Below are 15,609 nucleotides of genomic sequence, written 5' to 3'. Positions count from 1 at the left end.
ACTAGAAGCACAGCAGCTTAGCAATCTGTAGCTGTCCAACTCTGCTTAGTGTCAGTCACAAAGCCCGCTGTTCACAGTCTGCCCCAGCCACTGGGATTTGGGCTGATTGCTCTCCTGGGCATTTTGGATTTTGGATAAGGATGGAAAGACAAACTGGATGGAAAGCTGGGATTTGCCAAACCTGCTAGGCCCAAATGAAATCAGGCTGTAGGCAATTAAAATAAACTCCCCTTTCTCAAGATTTTGGAGGAGTTTAAGAGCTCCTAAGTCAGGCAGCTTAAGCGAAAGATACTTCCTTTCTTAACCAAGTGAAAACTTGATGGGAGGGAAGTACTGATTTTGAGGAAAATAAATAAACGAACAGCTAAGGGCTTATCTTTTCAGCCAGGATTGGCTAAAGCCTGGGTTCATCCTGCCATCCCGGACTTTGGGTGAAATGGAAATTATGAAACTTGCTGGGCAAAAAATCTTGCCCAGAGGAAAGAAAGGAAGGGCCAGCCTGCTGCTGCCTGGGAAGTCTTTCCTCAGGATTAGCCACACCAGGAGGTGGAGCTGGAGGCTTTGAGGCCAGCAGGGGCCAGCTGGGGTAACAGGCAGAGCCAACTGTCCCCATCCCATAAGAGCCCAGTCCTTCATAAGCCATGAATGGAACTGGTCTCCTTGGAATAATGACGGTGCTAGTGCTTTTCTCTCTGACACACATGCCCTTAACTCACGTGCACAGGGCAGGGAAGAGTAGCCTCAGTGACATGTGATTAACCTGGGTCTGAGAGCTCTGCCAAGGCTACCTGGCACGTCACTCACAGACACTATCAAAACAGGTCCAGACAGCCTGACTGGCCAAGGAGCAAGATTGTGCCAGGACTAGAACTCAGGGCTTCCAAAGCCCACCTCTGTGCTTTTTCTCTGAACCAGTCCAAACTAGAACTGAACCCAGATCTCTTACAATACCAAAATAATGGTCAGATTCACACATGGTCTCAATTGGTTCCAGCTCCCACTTTGATGTGTGAGAGGGGAAAAGAGGAAGTGAGGATGTAATCACTCCACTTCTCATATTTGGTGTGAATTCCCGAGTCCTGAGACCGCTGGAAGAAGGAATGCGAGTGCAGGAATGCTTAGCCCCAGTGATTAACTTTTACCCATCAAAAAGTTCTTTCTAACAGTGAAATAGACCACAGGCTGAGCCTGACGTTTGTCCAAGCCTAAATTTTTGCTTAGGCTGTTTTGAACACTGATACTTATGCCTGCTTTCTAAGCATGAAATAATGTTCTTGTTCTCATGGGAGTAACACATGTTTATGCTTGGGGGCAAATAAGCCAATTGCTTTATGATTAACCCTGAAGTTAAGCCTAAAAAGCAAGAGTCTTACATTAAGAGTGTTGACAATACAGTTGAAATGGGCCTGTTTCTTGTTAAAAAGTACACGTGTGTCTACATGAACATGTGCATACATATGTGTGTGTAGGAGTCAAGTCCTGACCGGGTTGATTGCCTGCAATCTAGGATTCAATTTTTAAGTTTGGGAAATGCATTAAGTGTAATTTAACGTGCAAATTTCACTTCTAATTAAAGCAAGATTTAATTATAAGTAAAAATTTTAAAGTAAACACTCTTCCTAAGATAAAACACCTTTAATTATAAATCAGCCCATTTTCTTAATATTTTCTATTTCAGAAAGGTGTTGGTAGTATCAATACAGCACTGATTTTACTTTATCTTCCAAATTTCTCATTCCTCCTAAAGAGTAGGTAGTCTAGAGAATGCGTCCTGAAATAGTCCTGCCTAGAGCATGTTTGTATCCATCTCTCAAGCTGGAGGATGGATGAGGAGGGAAGGCCAGACCAGGTGTAGCTGGTCAGCAGTGTTTGGGATCCAGCGACTTTAGATTCATTTCTCTCAGTTGCATGGATGTTTCGGATAATCCTGTAGCTGGGCCTCACTCACCTGGGTTGTAGCCTCAAACTCTGCACTTCCCAGTGGTGGAAGCATGAGGCCCAAGCCTGCCCCCCTAAGCCCATTGGCCACTGTCCCGGATGCTGAACTTTGTCACAAACACCGGAGGCCGCTGCCGCTGTCAGTGAAAGTCTCTGAAGCGGGTGGATGTGTTTTACTTCTGCACGCCTCTGCCATTTAAAGCCCACTTCACTGCTTTCCAAGACAGGTGAAGGCTTGTGGGCAGTCCAGGCTCACAAGGAGGGGCACTGGATCCCATCTCAGGGATCCCACAGTAATCTCTGCCTGAAAGCCAGGCCTTCCCCTAGCTGAGAGCTCCTCGTGGGTGATGGCCTGGTGCTCACATTCATTCAGGCCCCCAGACTTTGTAGAGTGGGCGGCTTATAGGCGGTGCTTGCCAGTAGCCCTTGTGCTGACTTATTTGTGACAGTGCCCAGGCCATCTGCTTTTCCTTCTAGACACTTCCTGGGGTTACTTCACCCCTCCATAATAACATGCTAATGAGGCAGGCTTCTCTAAGATAATCAGACCTAGTCATTCCAGGGTGAATCCAAAGAGAATCTGGGCTGGTGCATCCCAGTGCACCCTGACTGACCCATAACAGAATGTGCCGGGGGCACCTGGAATTTTCCATTACAAACGGTGAATCTTAAGGGGAGTATTTTATCCTCTTGTGAGGAATGTACTTTAAAATGTGCACAACTGAGGAAGCAGAGCTTAGGGAAGACCGAGACCCCGTGCTGGCCAAACTTAAAAGGATGATCCTGATTGCTGCTACCTAGTGAGACATTTAACCCACAGACCTTATTATAGGTGTTGATAATCATATTTGGGAACTTGGCTTTCATAGGCGGAATTGATTACTTAGTAAGTACCCTAATTTAAGAAGAAGTGCTCCCAAAATCCCATTTGATTTTTAAAATCTGGTCCTGAACAGACATCCCTCTTTCCAAGCTTTGATATAAGTTCATCTTTAAGCTCTGTTTCTGATGTTGCCCTCCTTTACCTGAAACAATTCTGAATCATTAGTGTGATTAAGGAAATACTGTCTGAGGCCATTTTTTTTTTTTTTAATTCACATATGACACCAAAGCTGCAAAATAGAAACTAAGCATGGTAGTAGAGCTAGTCCAAAGGTGGCCAAATCGGAATGCTTTCTTCTGGGCCTGCTGCCAAGAGGAGAGCTAGCTGCCTGATGGGAGCCTGGTGTGCTTCTTCTAAAACCTCCTTATTTGGGGGTTCTCCCCAGAGACAGAGAAGAAAATCCAGGGGGAGGCATCAGCCTTGGAAGCCAGCACCATCTGGTTTCTCACGCTGATGGAAAGCATGCGAGACAGGCGTGCTTGCAGAGAACAGGCGTCTCCTTCACATCTCTGGCACGTCCAGGATCACCGCAAGTCACCCCTACGTGAAGGGGCAGCAAAGGTGGCCCAGTGGCCAGCCGTGCAGAGTGGTGACTGGCCGATAGTGAATCTCTTCTAAATTTCACTTTTCTGACTTAGCCACAGCTTTGTTCCTATCTTGCAGCTGCCTGGGAATTTAGCTGGTCAGATCATTTTTAGTATGTAATCATCTGACATGCTAAGTGTCTGTGTGTGCCCTGGGACCCAGGGATGGCAATCTGACCTCGCCCTGTTCTTGTCTAGGAAACACGCTAGAGAAGAAAGGTGGCAAGGAGTTTGTGGAAGCTGTCCTGGAACTCCGGAAAAAGAATGGGCCCTTGGAAGTAGCCGGAGGTGAGGAGGGGCGCACCCTGCTTATCTGGGAGTGGTACATGCTGTATCATGGAAACCATTTTACAGGACAGATTAGAATTCAGAGGTGTATGGGTGTCTCCGAGATGAAGGCAGAAGAAAGCCTGGTAGACTTTTTATCACACACTAATTGTTAGGGGAGTTAAGGGTTGTGAAAATTGCCTTTCTAAAGTTTTTTCCTTATTACTTAAAATAGCTTCTAAATGTTTGATGTCTAGTCCTCAAATTTTAAGCAGTTACAGAAGCCAAACTTGGCAAATCTGAGAGCCAAGAATTATAGCGATACTGAGCCATCTGCGAAATTGCTGATGAGAGATGCAAATGAATCATTTCCATTCAGCCATCTGTGTTTTTAATGGGAGTAATATAAATACACATCTCTCATTTGCCAATTACACCTTTCCTGATAAGAGGGGTAAGAAAATGAAGTGTGAGATGAGGAGAATTACTGCTGAGAACTCAAGGGAGGGCACTGCTCAACATTGCCAGCCTGGACTGGGGGATTTTAGGTGGACACAGGGTTTCCTGAGCACCTGAGAGTTAGGACAGGGGGCAAGGCTGGCTCACCCACTAGCTGTGTGAGAACAGACCATTCCCTTCCTTTCTCTCTGGGCTCGTTTCCTCTTCTTACTACTAGATGGTTCCCCAGTGCCTATTCCACATCCCATTTATGATTTTTAAAATGAATCTTAATTAAATATGGGCATCAGTGGTTCCTAGGTCACAACCACACAGGCTTCTCTGAGGGTCCCCCAGGCCTTACGCCTCCTTCCCCAGTGCCTGCACATGGCCTCTCATCCTGGGCTAGTCATGCGTCCCAGCGGGAATAAGAAGGTGGCATTGCATTTGACCTCTGCTCTGCCAGTTCAGTTCAGTTTTGCCTACAAAGGGCAAGGCGCTGCAGAGAGTTTGTGGGGGCACAGTTACCAGGCTCTTGCAGGAAGTTGCCCTTGGAACTGCCGACACTGAACAGGGAGGACACACACAGCATAAAGCACCCAGCCAGGGGCTCCTGGCCTTTCCTTAGCCCCCTCCTGGCAACTCTCTGTGCCAGCCTGGTGTCCTCCATTGGTACTTCAGTTCAAGCCCGTTTGGTGGCCCTCAGCGTGAGGTGTGATGACAGGGGGCCCTGATGCTGCCACATACCATCTTAGCTGGCGACAGAGGAGCCACAGCTGGTGCCAACCCATTAGACTTAGCACAACTAAAGGTACGTTTGCTTATTTCAAAAACAAGAACACATTTTGTTCTTTAAGATCTATTTTAGAAAATGTTTTAAAATATTTTTAAGTATGAAGGAAATAGATAATCACTGCTAACACAGGTTTTGTCTTTTCCAAGCATGGTTTAGCAGTTACTTCTCATGTGGGCAGACTTGTGAATTAAGTCCCACAGTGTCAATCAAGCCCGCAGTTCTTGAACCAGTCGGCAGAGCCAGGACTCAAAGTCAGACCTGTGACTTTGGGTTCAGACTGTTGCTACTGCACCATGAGACACTTCTCACAAATCCCTCTTCTCTGGATTCTGCTGGTCAAATAGCAGACCCAGTAACAACCAAGACCCCTGGATAGCACTTGGGTGTTCTTCACAAATTGGGTTTAGGGAACATTTGATCAAAAAGGTTTGGGTGTCTTAGTGGAACAGTGGGTGGAGATGTGAGCGTGCTCCTGTACAGAAATCTGGCAGGCAGCATTCATCAGACGCCTTGGTTCTAGAACCGCCTTCTTTGTGCTGCAGCTTGTGGGATAGGAATCCTGGAACGTGCTCTGGGAGCCATGGGCTGACCTGTCACATTTCCTGGTGGGAGCAGACCCAAGACCATTGTCTTTAGATCTGACCCAGGGCAGAGAGTGAGAACACACCTGGAAAGGCAGGTCTTTAGCTGGAAAGAGGCGTCTTCTAGGAGAGGAAAAGAGTAAGATGGAAAATAGTTCCATCCTAAAAACACCGTCCAGTTAATTCTGTCAAAACGTGCAGGATGGGTCAGTCAGGGAGACGACTAGAGCAGCAGACATGCTATTTAGATTACTTTCCCAATGGGTTTATTCTGAGCTGTGTCTGAGAGATTTATAGATGCATCATAATTAAATGCACGTGAATTCACTTGAGGAAAAGGCAGTTGGAGACCCCAGAAGGCAATTAATTGGAGGCTACAAACATTCTGACACATTTGGTCAAGTTAGATGGTTAAGGCTCTGCCTTCTGGGAGGGTAGGGAGAGGGTTTACTGTGACCTTGGCTAAAGTTCCTGGTGGTGATGGTCCTCATGCCAGCTTCCCAGGGGTGGGGGTGGGCATCCCCCTTACCGAGGGAGGAGGCTCTGGGGCCACACAGTCTGGGGGGATGTGCTGGAGAGTGGTCCTTGTGCTTTGTGCAGGAACCCCACTCACTGCTCCTCTCTCGTCCCCTGCAGCTGCTGTCAGCGCAGGCCATGGCCTGCCCGCCAAGTTTGTGATCCACTGTAACAGTCCCGTCTGGGGTGCAGACAAGTGTGAGGAACTTCTGGAAAAGACGGTGAAGAACTGCTTGGCGCTGGCGGATGACAAGAAGCTGAAGTCCATTGCCTTTCCATCCATCGGTAGCGGCAGGTAAGGGCATGTGACGCTCTCCCCGGTGTGTGCGGGCCACACTTGAAGAGAGCTCTGTGCACACGGTCAGCTGAGGCTGCGTCCAGCACTCTAGGCAAAGCCCTCTGCCCCTTACCCGTGGATTCCCGAGCGGTCTCCAGCCCCCTCTCTACCTGTGTCTCACTGCCCTGCTCATGAGGTGGATCTGAGTGGGCAGGTACTGTCCCCTCTTCCCAGCCCTGAAATCTCCCCAGGGAGACTTACAGAGGTTGTGGGGAGCAGTACAACTGCCCCTAAGACAGACCCAGAACCCAGAGGGGCAGCCCTGGAAGGGTGTAGTTGTTGAACCTCTAACGGGGCAGGTAGGACTCAGCCACAAGCCCCCAACTCCCCCCACCCCAGATGTCAGCACATAGCCCATAAGGTCCCTGCCTGTCAGCAGCACTGTGCTCGGGCTTGGGCCTGGCTAACCAGCCGAGTGATAGCAGGCAGACGAACCCCACCTTTGGCTCTAACCCCCTACCCTGTAAAGGAAACGTGATCGTCCCCCCCATCATGCAGCATCTCAGGACCACTCAGACATTAAGGTGCTCTCTGAAAAGAGCATGCTTTGAGAACTCTGCCATGAAGAAGGTGGGAATGGCTGCCTCTGAGGCTGTGTCTCACTGTCCGTCACATCTCCAGGCTCCTCCCTCCCCAGGGTCTGAGCCTCAGGCCTCTAGAAGCCTCACCCTCTGGACAGAGCACAGTAGCAAGTGGAAAGTGGCCTTCAGAGCTGCTACAGCCCAGGGCACTATGTCAGCAGGTGGCTGTCCCTGAGGCGTCCTGTGCACTTGGAGAGCCTCCCAGTACTTGAGGAAGGCGGGCTGTGCAGTATAGCATGGGTCCAGCACACTGACACCCCATGACACGGCCAGCTACATTGTCCTCCTGGGCCAGAACCATTCCTTGTGCATATAGAAAGCTGCTCTTCTCAAAGCGCTCCCCTTCCAAACCCACGAGGAGGACAGAGAGTGGACCTTGCTGGTTTTAACCTTGTGCACACCTTGTAATGCTGCTTCCCTGAACAGTGCCATCACTGAGGGTCCCACAGCCCAAGTGCCAGAGCTGTTCCTGGGACGTCTGCTTGAGCAGAGCTTAGCCGCTATACGCAAAAGGCCTTGCCTGTAGGCAGATGGGCACCATGCGCCAGGGCTTCCTGGGGTCACGGTAGTCACACCAGAGGAGCCGATACGGGAAAACTCTTCCTCTGGAGCCTCTGCCTCTCCCCATCCCCCTTCAGCAAGGACAGAAGGAGCATCCCCCTCCTGGAGCTTAGCTATGGGTGCCACGCCTCCCCTCTGGCCCTGCAGTTCTGGGCAGTGGGAGGGGCCTCTTCTGGGGCTTACTTGCGAAGCTGGTGTGTAGGAGGAGAGACCCTGCACAGAGGACAAGTGAAAGTGCATGCCACCCCAGCCTCAAGTTCCCATGCCCACCCTGCCCTGTGCTCTAGCCCCTTCACCTCCAAGTGCAGGTAAGTCCAGAACGGACGCCATTGTTGTTTGGGATTGCCGTCTGTCTAGTTGCCATATATCTTCATTCTGTTTTCTTCTGCCAGAAGCAAAACTTGACCATCATTTTAAAAGCCAATACCATGTAAATGCATATTGAAAAGAAAGCAAAGCTGACAGAGCTAGAGCATCTGACAGCCCTTTCGGTTGGTTCTAAGAGCACCTGGCAGACACGCACCCTCCATAAAGCAGTCAGCAAGCACCCAGCAGAGTGAATCTCCCCAGAGACTGACCCTACTCAGTCCCAGAGTCCTTGCGAGATTTTTTTTTTTAACAACGTGCTCTTGAATCTGAGCATAATTAGCCAGCTTCCTGCTTCTCCCACTTTCCCATCCTCCCACAGAAATTCTATTATTTGGCATGGCTCTGCTGTGTGACCTTTGGGAAGTGAATCACCCTTTCTGTCCCTGGCCTGCCTTATCAGCTAGTGAGGCTAAGGGACTACCCTTCCTCACAGACGGTTCTAAGGCACAGTTAATTAGCATTTCGGATGCACTTTGATCTACTCTGATGAAAGGTGCTTCCGAGGAGAGAAGCAATAGAGGAGTCTTTATTGGAGGTAATAATTTCACGCTCTTTCATATGACTATTGGGAAATTTTTAATTGAAGCATAAAAGTCATACCCATAAAAAGAGCATCTGTTATTACAAACTTATTTACATTTTTCATGGAGTAAAAATGTTTTAAAAAATAATCAGTTGAAAGCTTTTAAGAGGGCAGAATGCCAAAGACAAGCACATGTGCATGGCCGCCTGGCCCCACATCTGTGGGGCAGACCTTGCCCCACAGAGCTGTGTAAACAGCTGCCCTCCCTTTCATGAGCAGAGAATGGGATTACACCAGAGCTGGCCAGTAAATCACAGTGGGGTTTAGGAGGGGAAATAAAACAGCTTGTTTGTGGCATCCAGTGTCTCCAGCATAAAAGCCATGCTGGAATGAAAACAAGATAAACGCAAACATGTTGGTGGAGGGCTGTGGGATCACTTTCTCTCGGCCAAGGCCCAGTGTCACAGGCGTGTGGAGGCTGACCACAGCCCTGCACTGCCTTCCTCCAGCCCCCAAGAGTAGGAGCCAATCCTAGAGCCCACTGAAGGTAAATGAGACCCCACAGTGTAACCCCGGGCTCGGGAAACCGCCTCTGGCCCTCCTGTCCTTGGGCATCCTGCTCACAGTATTTATGGATCCCCCCGACTCCTCCTGTTCTGTTTGACATTAGGGGACGACCCCTCTCCGGAGGGGCAGTACTTGGGGAATAGCTAGTGTGGGGCTTTGATTAAACTCCCCTTAGATTTATGAGCCTAAAAAGGAAAGCCAGTTTGTTTTCTTCAAACTACCATTTATGGCTGTTCATTGAGTTTCAGGAGTGGTGCTAAACCTTCTATCTGCAGTATCCTCACAGCAGTCCCACAAGGTGAGCAGCACTGTTAATTCTACTCAAAGGCAAAGAAGGGGAAGCTTAGAGCGGTTAGGTCACTCACCAGAGGTCACATAGCATGTACTTGAAGAGCCAGCATTTCATCCAAGGCCCTTGGCTTCAGTGCTCTTGATATTAGGCACATGGAACCCCCACCTACTGTCTGGTCAGCCTTGCCAGAGGATCACGCCACTCCTTGCGCACTCTCTGTGGGAGTAGACTTTAGAGAACCTTGGAAACACTGCTTGGAATTCCCTGACCTGCCCAGGCACAGCATCAGCTTCCCTGTTGTTCCCTGGGTATGGGCCTTAGAAGACAAATACAAAGAACAGAGACAAATTCTCTTGGGGAGAATTGCTTATATGAGCCCCGAAGAGAAGGTAAGAGGCTTCTGGGGGGTTGTGTTGCCCTGGCCTCTCTCTGGCTTTGGAAGCATTGTGTTGGATGCCAGTGCCTTCTGAATTTTAGCTTCACCCTCTCGTAACCCACCGCTCTCAGCTCGGACCCTGAGAGCCTGGTCTTTACCTCTGGATGGAGTTATTCAAAGCCAGCCAGAGCACTGGAAGGCCCAGGAGCACGATGTGAAGGAGACCTACTCCCAGCAGACGGGGTCCACATGGGGCGACAGACACTCTGCCTGCATCACCCAAGCTACCCTGCCCTATCCACCTTCCAAACAGCCGAGACAATTAAACAGGTGGCCTGGTCTAGTATGAAAACTAGAGTCCATCCAGAAGCCACTTTTGTTCTTAGCCTTCAGGCTTGGACCTCTACTCTTGACCTCCAGAAAATCCATCTGGGCTCTCCAGCTCCCAAGACGCAGCCTCTCCCCACAGGAATCTCTGGGTCCCTGGTCAGCCTCCTTGGCACTGCCCCTGGCCTGCAGTCATGCAGGCCTGCCTTACCCAGCCCTGGAGGCCAAGCTCACTGGAAACAGGGACGCCTGGCAAAGCCCTAAATGAAGAGGGGCTCAGCCCAGCTGGAGGCAGGAAACCTTCTTCTCTGCCACATGAACCTGAATCTCTGCTGTCCAGATGGGACAGTGGACAGGAAACCAGTGTGTACACACAGCCCCCAGCCATCACCGAGCAGGTGACCCGGGAAGTAGCCCATGGGGTCCACTTGCAACAGCCACGGAGTCTGAGGCCTCAGACACAACTGGAGTGACTTCAGGGAAGCTCAGACACCTTCTTAGTCTGGGCAAGACAAGGCAATAAAAAAGGTCAAAGTGAAGATAAACTCTCCGAGGGGTGGGAAGCCCTTTCTCAGAAAGCAACTTAAGACACTGAGCATAAGCACAACCGGCTGGGTCGGGGCCGCATGGAACATGGGGGGCTCCCAGCTCTCGGGGAAGCCCGCCTGCATCCCCATCATCAGCACCACACAGAACCTGCTTCCCAGTGGAGGAAGCTTGTGCTGACAGAGGTCGGCACGATTCAGACTGGGATCTGACTGGAGTGGGAGCCAATGTCCGCCCTCGCTCTAGAGGCAGCAGCGACTGGTCTCAGCCTGGAGGCAGACACAGCGCGGTGGCGGTAGAATGGAGTGACAGGAGAGGAAGCCCCAGCTGAGCAGAGAGGCAGCGGTTGTTCCACCCAGGAGGGAGGCCAGCCAGCCCACAGGCCACGAGAGGGGTGCGACACGCAGACGTGAGCGCCTCCCTCCAGACTGGTTGGTGCTGCACCAGGAGGGCCAGCGGAGCCCCTGCCCACACCATAGCCACTGCAGCAGTCAATGGCTGACAGCCGTCCAAGAGAACTGGGCGTCTTGACTACAACTTTGTCAGCAGAGACAGCAGCAGTCACCCAGTCCCAGGCGTCACAGGGCCTGGGAGGCCATTTTCCACCATGTGTGCCTTCAGAAAGACCTTGTTCCCACTTTATAGACGACACTATTGATTGAGGGCTCTGGGTAGTATCTTGTTCAATGTACACAGCCCCTCCAGGTAATAAATGCTTAATTACCTGCCTTATTCCACCAGGTGGGGAAACAGGCACAGAGCCAGGGCCCAGACTCAAGTCCTGTGGGGCTCCAGGCTGCTGCATGCACACAGCTGCCCCCGTCTTAAGGGTGCAGGGCCCCACCTGTGGAAGCATCCACTCACGCCTTCCATTCTGTTACAAATACCTCGAAGTGTGCCTACTAGAAATCGTTTTGAGGGCCTACCTGAAGACAAGAGGAAGCTGCTGCCACCCCCATTCCTTCCTGGTGGCCTGTGTGGTCCAGAGTGGCCACAGTCCCGTGGCTGGGTCTCTTCTTCAGGCTGTGACTGCCTCGGACACAGGTCTAGGTTTGTCAGCAAGAGGTTTCCTGGGAACAGATCACATTCATAGTCACCCAACAGCAACCTTGCAGGACAAGGCAGATCAGCCTGTGCTCCCTTAACAGTGGGGCATACAGGCCTGGGCACTGCAGCTCTATGACCTTCGACCCCCTCCCTTTCTTCCCACTTGTAGGTTCTTAACCTCTGGGCCCACCCTACAAGCTCAGATTATTAAGTCCACCCTGACTGCGTGTAGAACAGTGGCTCTCAGAGCATGGTCCCTGGGCTCAACTCATCAGACTTCTGGCTGGAGCCTGCAAACTGCATGTTGGCCACCCCTCCGTAATCCTGATAGAAGCTAAAGTGGAGAACTGTTGACTGAGAGGAACAGGGACTAATGTCCCTTCAGTCAGAATCACACATCTTCCAGGGCAGAGGAATGGGAAGCTGGGGGCGAAGGTCTGTGTCAGAAAGTGCTGGGCCCAGTTGCAGTGGCTGGCCTGGTGGCGCCCCAGGGAGGCCCCGTCACATCTCTGTACCACACCATCTCCCCTGGCTCGGGCAGAGCAGCCTCAGAGTGGCACGAGGGCAGCTCACGAAGCCTTGCCCAGAGCCAGCTCCAGCGGGGCACATGCCAGAGGAGATGAGCTGCGACCATTAGGCCATACAACAGAAGCCCTCACCTCGGCCCAGCTCACCTGTGCAGGTGCAGGCAGGGACGCCCAGGAGGGCATCGCTAGTAGGGTGTCTGGGGCTGGTGGAGCCTGGTCTTGGGCTTCCAGTGCAGAGGCAACTCTTCCCAGTGCTGCCTGGCCCCTACCTAGCCAGGTGGTGTGTACAGGCCGAGCTCTGCCTGGTCAGAAGTCCCTGGAGTTCCTGGCCTGAGTGCAGGCTGCCCCCAGCAGTGGGTGGAGCTTTGCAGTCCTGCCGCCACCCCCTCTGCGACCCCACTCCTACCTGTCTGCCCAGCGGCAGCTGCCTCCTCAGGATCAGAACAAGTGGGATCGTTTTAATTGAGTTCTCCGGACAGCATCTGTATTTACAGCAGGAAAATAAACATTTGCTCTTGGTTAGATGCTTCAAGTGGGCCCTTATTTGGGTGACCCTGGGATCCTGTGCCTGCACGCTCGCCCCCAAAGTGGGCCTGGTCTCCCTTTCAATAGTTGGGGGTAGGAAAGGAAGGGTAGCCCCTCCGGGGTGTGAGCTGGGTGCCCCACAGCACACTCACCAGAGAGAAGCGCCAAAACAGAAGGTCGGCTTTACATCATGCAGTCTTTCCAGCCTGCGTCTTGTCCTGGACAGCATGGCCTCTGTGCTTCTTGACTCCTGTGAGGAGAGTCAGGGCGGCTGAGCCTGCAGGTCCCGGAGTGAGGATGAGAAACTTCTGCACCGTTCCCACCACCCTCCACCCCAGGCCGCTTGTTGGTCACCCCAGCTTTGCTGGTGCACAGAGCCCCAGGGGGTCCTCAGGTGGAGGCTGCCTGTCCAGAGCACCTCTGCAGCTCCCCTTCAGCTTCTGAGCCTGGTCTGGTCACAGGCTTGTGTGTGCTGCCTGCTGGCAGGAGTGCCCTGTGCTTGGGGTGGGGGACCTGTGAGGGAGCCCCAACTCTGGGGTGCACCTACTACAGCCCGCAGGCTCCTCCACACAGACTGGGAACAGGCCTGGGGTGAGGCCTGTGTCTTTCAAGAGTGAACTTCATTTCTGAAGCATTCGGGAGTTAGTAGGGGTCCATTATCAAGCTGAGTGAAGCCCTGTTTGATTGAAGGCAAGTTGCAAGAATGGTTTTCTCCTCGGCTCTGAAAGGCTCCGAGTGCTGACAAGAGATTAAGTGTGACCCTCCAAAAGAAGCTATGGTGGTGCACATCTCGCGGCGCTTGGCGAGTGAGCTGGGGAGAAATCCTGTACCTGACACACCTGAACGCCTCTCGCCTGGCAGCAGGCACACCATTCGAAGCAAAGTCCCAGCCAAAACCGGCAAGTTGGCCCCACACTTCAAACTCCAAGGTCAGGTCGGATGGAAGACGGTAGACCTGCAGATGAACAAAGAATCCCCATGGACTCTAGCCCCTCACTCTTGCCCTCAGTATCCTGAACTGTAAACTGGGGTCAGTAAGAGCTTGAATCCAGGGCCACTGGCTCCAAAGGCCATGCTGTCTCCCCTAGACTAAGCCTAGCACCACAGTCCTGGATGCTGTGCCCAGGAACGGCCCGGCACACACGGAGCAAAGAGCGCTCATCCTGTTAGCCCTGCTTTCAGATTCTTGCCCGAGTTCTGAGTCACGTGACGTTTACTTTAAATGGAATTGTATGTGAATTCAGGTCATTTTGGCCTGGAGACTTGGATGCTGTCGCTTGGGATGAAGAGCCTACTTGTCCCAGAGTTGTCCCCTCACACAGCTCCCTGACACTCAGGCCTACGGGGTGTCCAAGCTGGTGTGTGCCAGGAGGAGGATGCTCGGCACTCATGAAATCAGAAGGCCCATGGGGAGGGTGCAACCCTTTACCATGGACAAGATGGAGGCTGGTGCTTCCTGGAGAAGCTCCAGCCTCCATTACCCCTGAGACTGAGCCCCCCGGGGAGCTTTTGGGAACCTGAGCTGTTATCTCAAGCCCCATGCTAGTCCCAGTGATATTGGGAAGAGAACCGTGAGTGTTCACACTGCCCACAAGAGATGGCACACACCCCACACGCTGTGAACCACAGACCCTGTCACCTTGCTAACTGCCTCTCAGAAAGCGTCATGTCATGCCCCCTGTTGGGAGCACACAGCGTATTCTCCTGTAGGACATAGTTCTCCGCCTCCTCATCCTCCCCCTGCCTGGTGGCACTGGGCTCTCACACCTGTGTCCAAGCAACCAGAGGTTGAGGGCCACTCGTGAACCCTGACACAGCACCAGGCCACCGCAGCACAGGGAACTTGGGCTCTTGGAGGGAGGTGGTGGCTGGGGAGGGTGGACCTGTGGCCGCCGTGGCCCCATAGTTGCTGAGCCCTCGTTCTCTCTCTCGCAGGAACGGTTTTCCGAAGCAGACAGCAGCTCAGCTGATCCTGAAGGCCATCTCCAGTTACTTCGTGTCCACAATGTCCTCCTCCATCAAAACGGTGTATTTTGTGCTTTTTGACAGTGAGAGTATAGGCATATACGTGCAGGAAATGGCCAAGCTGGACGCCAACTAGGCTGAGGAACTGCAGGCCAGCCCGCACCATGCCCCCGCCTCCAATTTGAAAGAAAGAAAAGAAAAAAAAAAAAAAATCCCCTCCACTCCTAATGGAAGGCGGGAACCCTTTCATTTTTCTCCCCCCCCAGTTTTGCTCATCTAGGGAAAATAAGGTTTTGGTTTCCAGTTTAATTGTTTTGACCTTCTAAAATGTTTTTACGTTAGCACTGATAGTTGACATTACTGTTGTTAAGCACTGTTCCAGACCGTGTCTGACTTTAGTGTAACCTAGGAGATTTTATAGTTTTATTTTAATGGAATCCTGCCTGACGCAGAGCAGTGGGGAGAGCAGTGTCTTCTGCGTGGGGCAGGGCGCAGGAAGCCCGTTTGTAACCGTGTGTCGTGGTGCTTTATTGTACACCCAGTGGCGTTCTTTTTACTATAATGTTCTTTTTTCCTCCCCTCAAGAAGAAAAATCATCAATTTGCAGCAGACTTAATTTTTGTTTACTTTTTGTCTTAATGTTGGATTTGAAAAATGAAAGATTTAAAAGGCAGAACAGAATCTGTTGTCCTTAATTATATTTGCAATTTGGAATTTGTGTGAATTGATTTAGTAAAATGTTAAACTGTTCTGACTGGTGTGTTCCAAGTTACTGTGCCCTTGAGTCCTAAGTTGGTCTCTCTCATCACAGGAGTGGGGGACCCTGGGTGGGGCAGCCCACCCCGAGAAATACTGCAGTGGTCACTGCACCCTGGGGTAGGGAGAGCAGCCTCAGACCCCGATGGTCTCTGGGGGCGGTTCGTATAAAGTCTCCTTTCATCCCGTGACACCGGGCAAGGGTGAGATCCCATTTCATGGATGAGAAAGCAGATGTTCCAACAGCCATGTGGGTGGCAGGTGGCAGGCTGGTCGTCCAGCCTGGATCTCTAGGCTCTGAGCTCAG

At 51.6% G+C, this 15,609-nt stretch overlaps 1 protein-coding gene across 6 annotated transcripts in view; it reads left to right on the top strand.

Annotated features, from left to right (window-relative positions):
- The window catches only part of MACROH2A1 (macroH2A.1 histone), an 81,203-nt gene extending 65,998 nt beyond the window's left edge, over positions 1-15,205 (top strand). For 4 of the 6 annotated variants that reach the window (XM_068981482.1, XM_068981480.1, XM_068981481.1 and 1 more), the window contains exons 7-9: positions 3,604-3,693; positions 6,124-6,298; positions 14,517-15,205. In XM_068981482.1, the coding sequence (XP_068837583.1) occupies positions 3,604-3,693; positions 6,124-6,298; positions 14,517-14,682 (431 nt within the window). In that variant the 3' untranslated portion in view covers positions 14,683-15,205. Of the gene's footprint in view, positions 1-3,603; positions 3,694-6,123; positions 6,299-14,516 lie in introns of those variants that run through there. The other 2 variants (XR_011145394.1, XR_011145393.1) reach the window with 1 other exon arrangement.
- The last annotated feature ends 404 nt before the right edge of the window (positions 15,206-15,609 follow it).

Source organism: Capricornis sumatraensis, chromosome 9, assembly GCF_032405125.1.
Source record: "Capricornis sumatraensis isolate serow.1 chromosome 9, serow.2, whole genome shotgun sequence".
Taxonomy (NCBI): Eukaryota; Metazoa; Chordata; class Mammalia; order Artiodactyla; family Bovidae; genus Capricornis; species Capricornis sumatraensis.
This window is presented reverse-complemented; position numbering and strand designations above follow the sequence as displayed.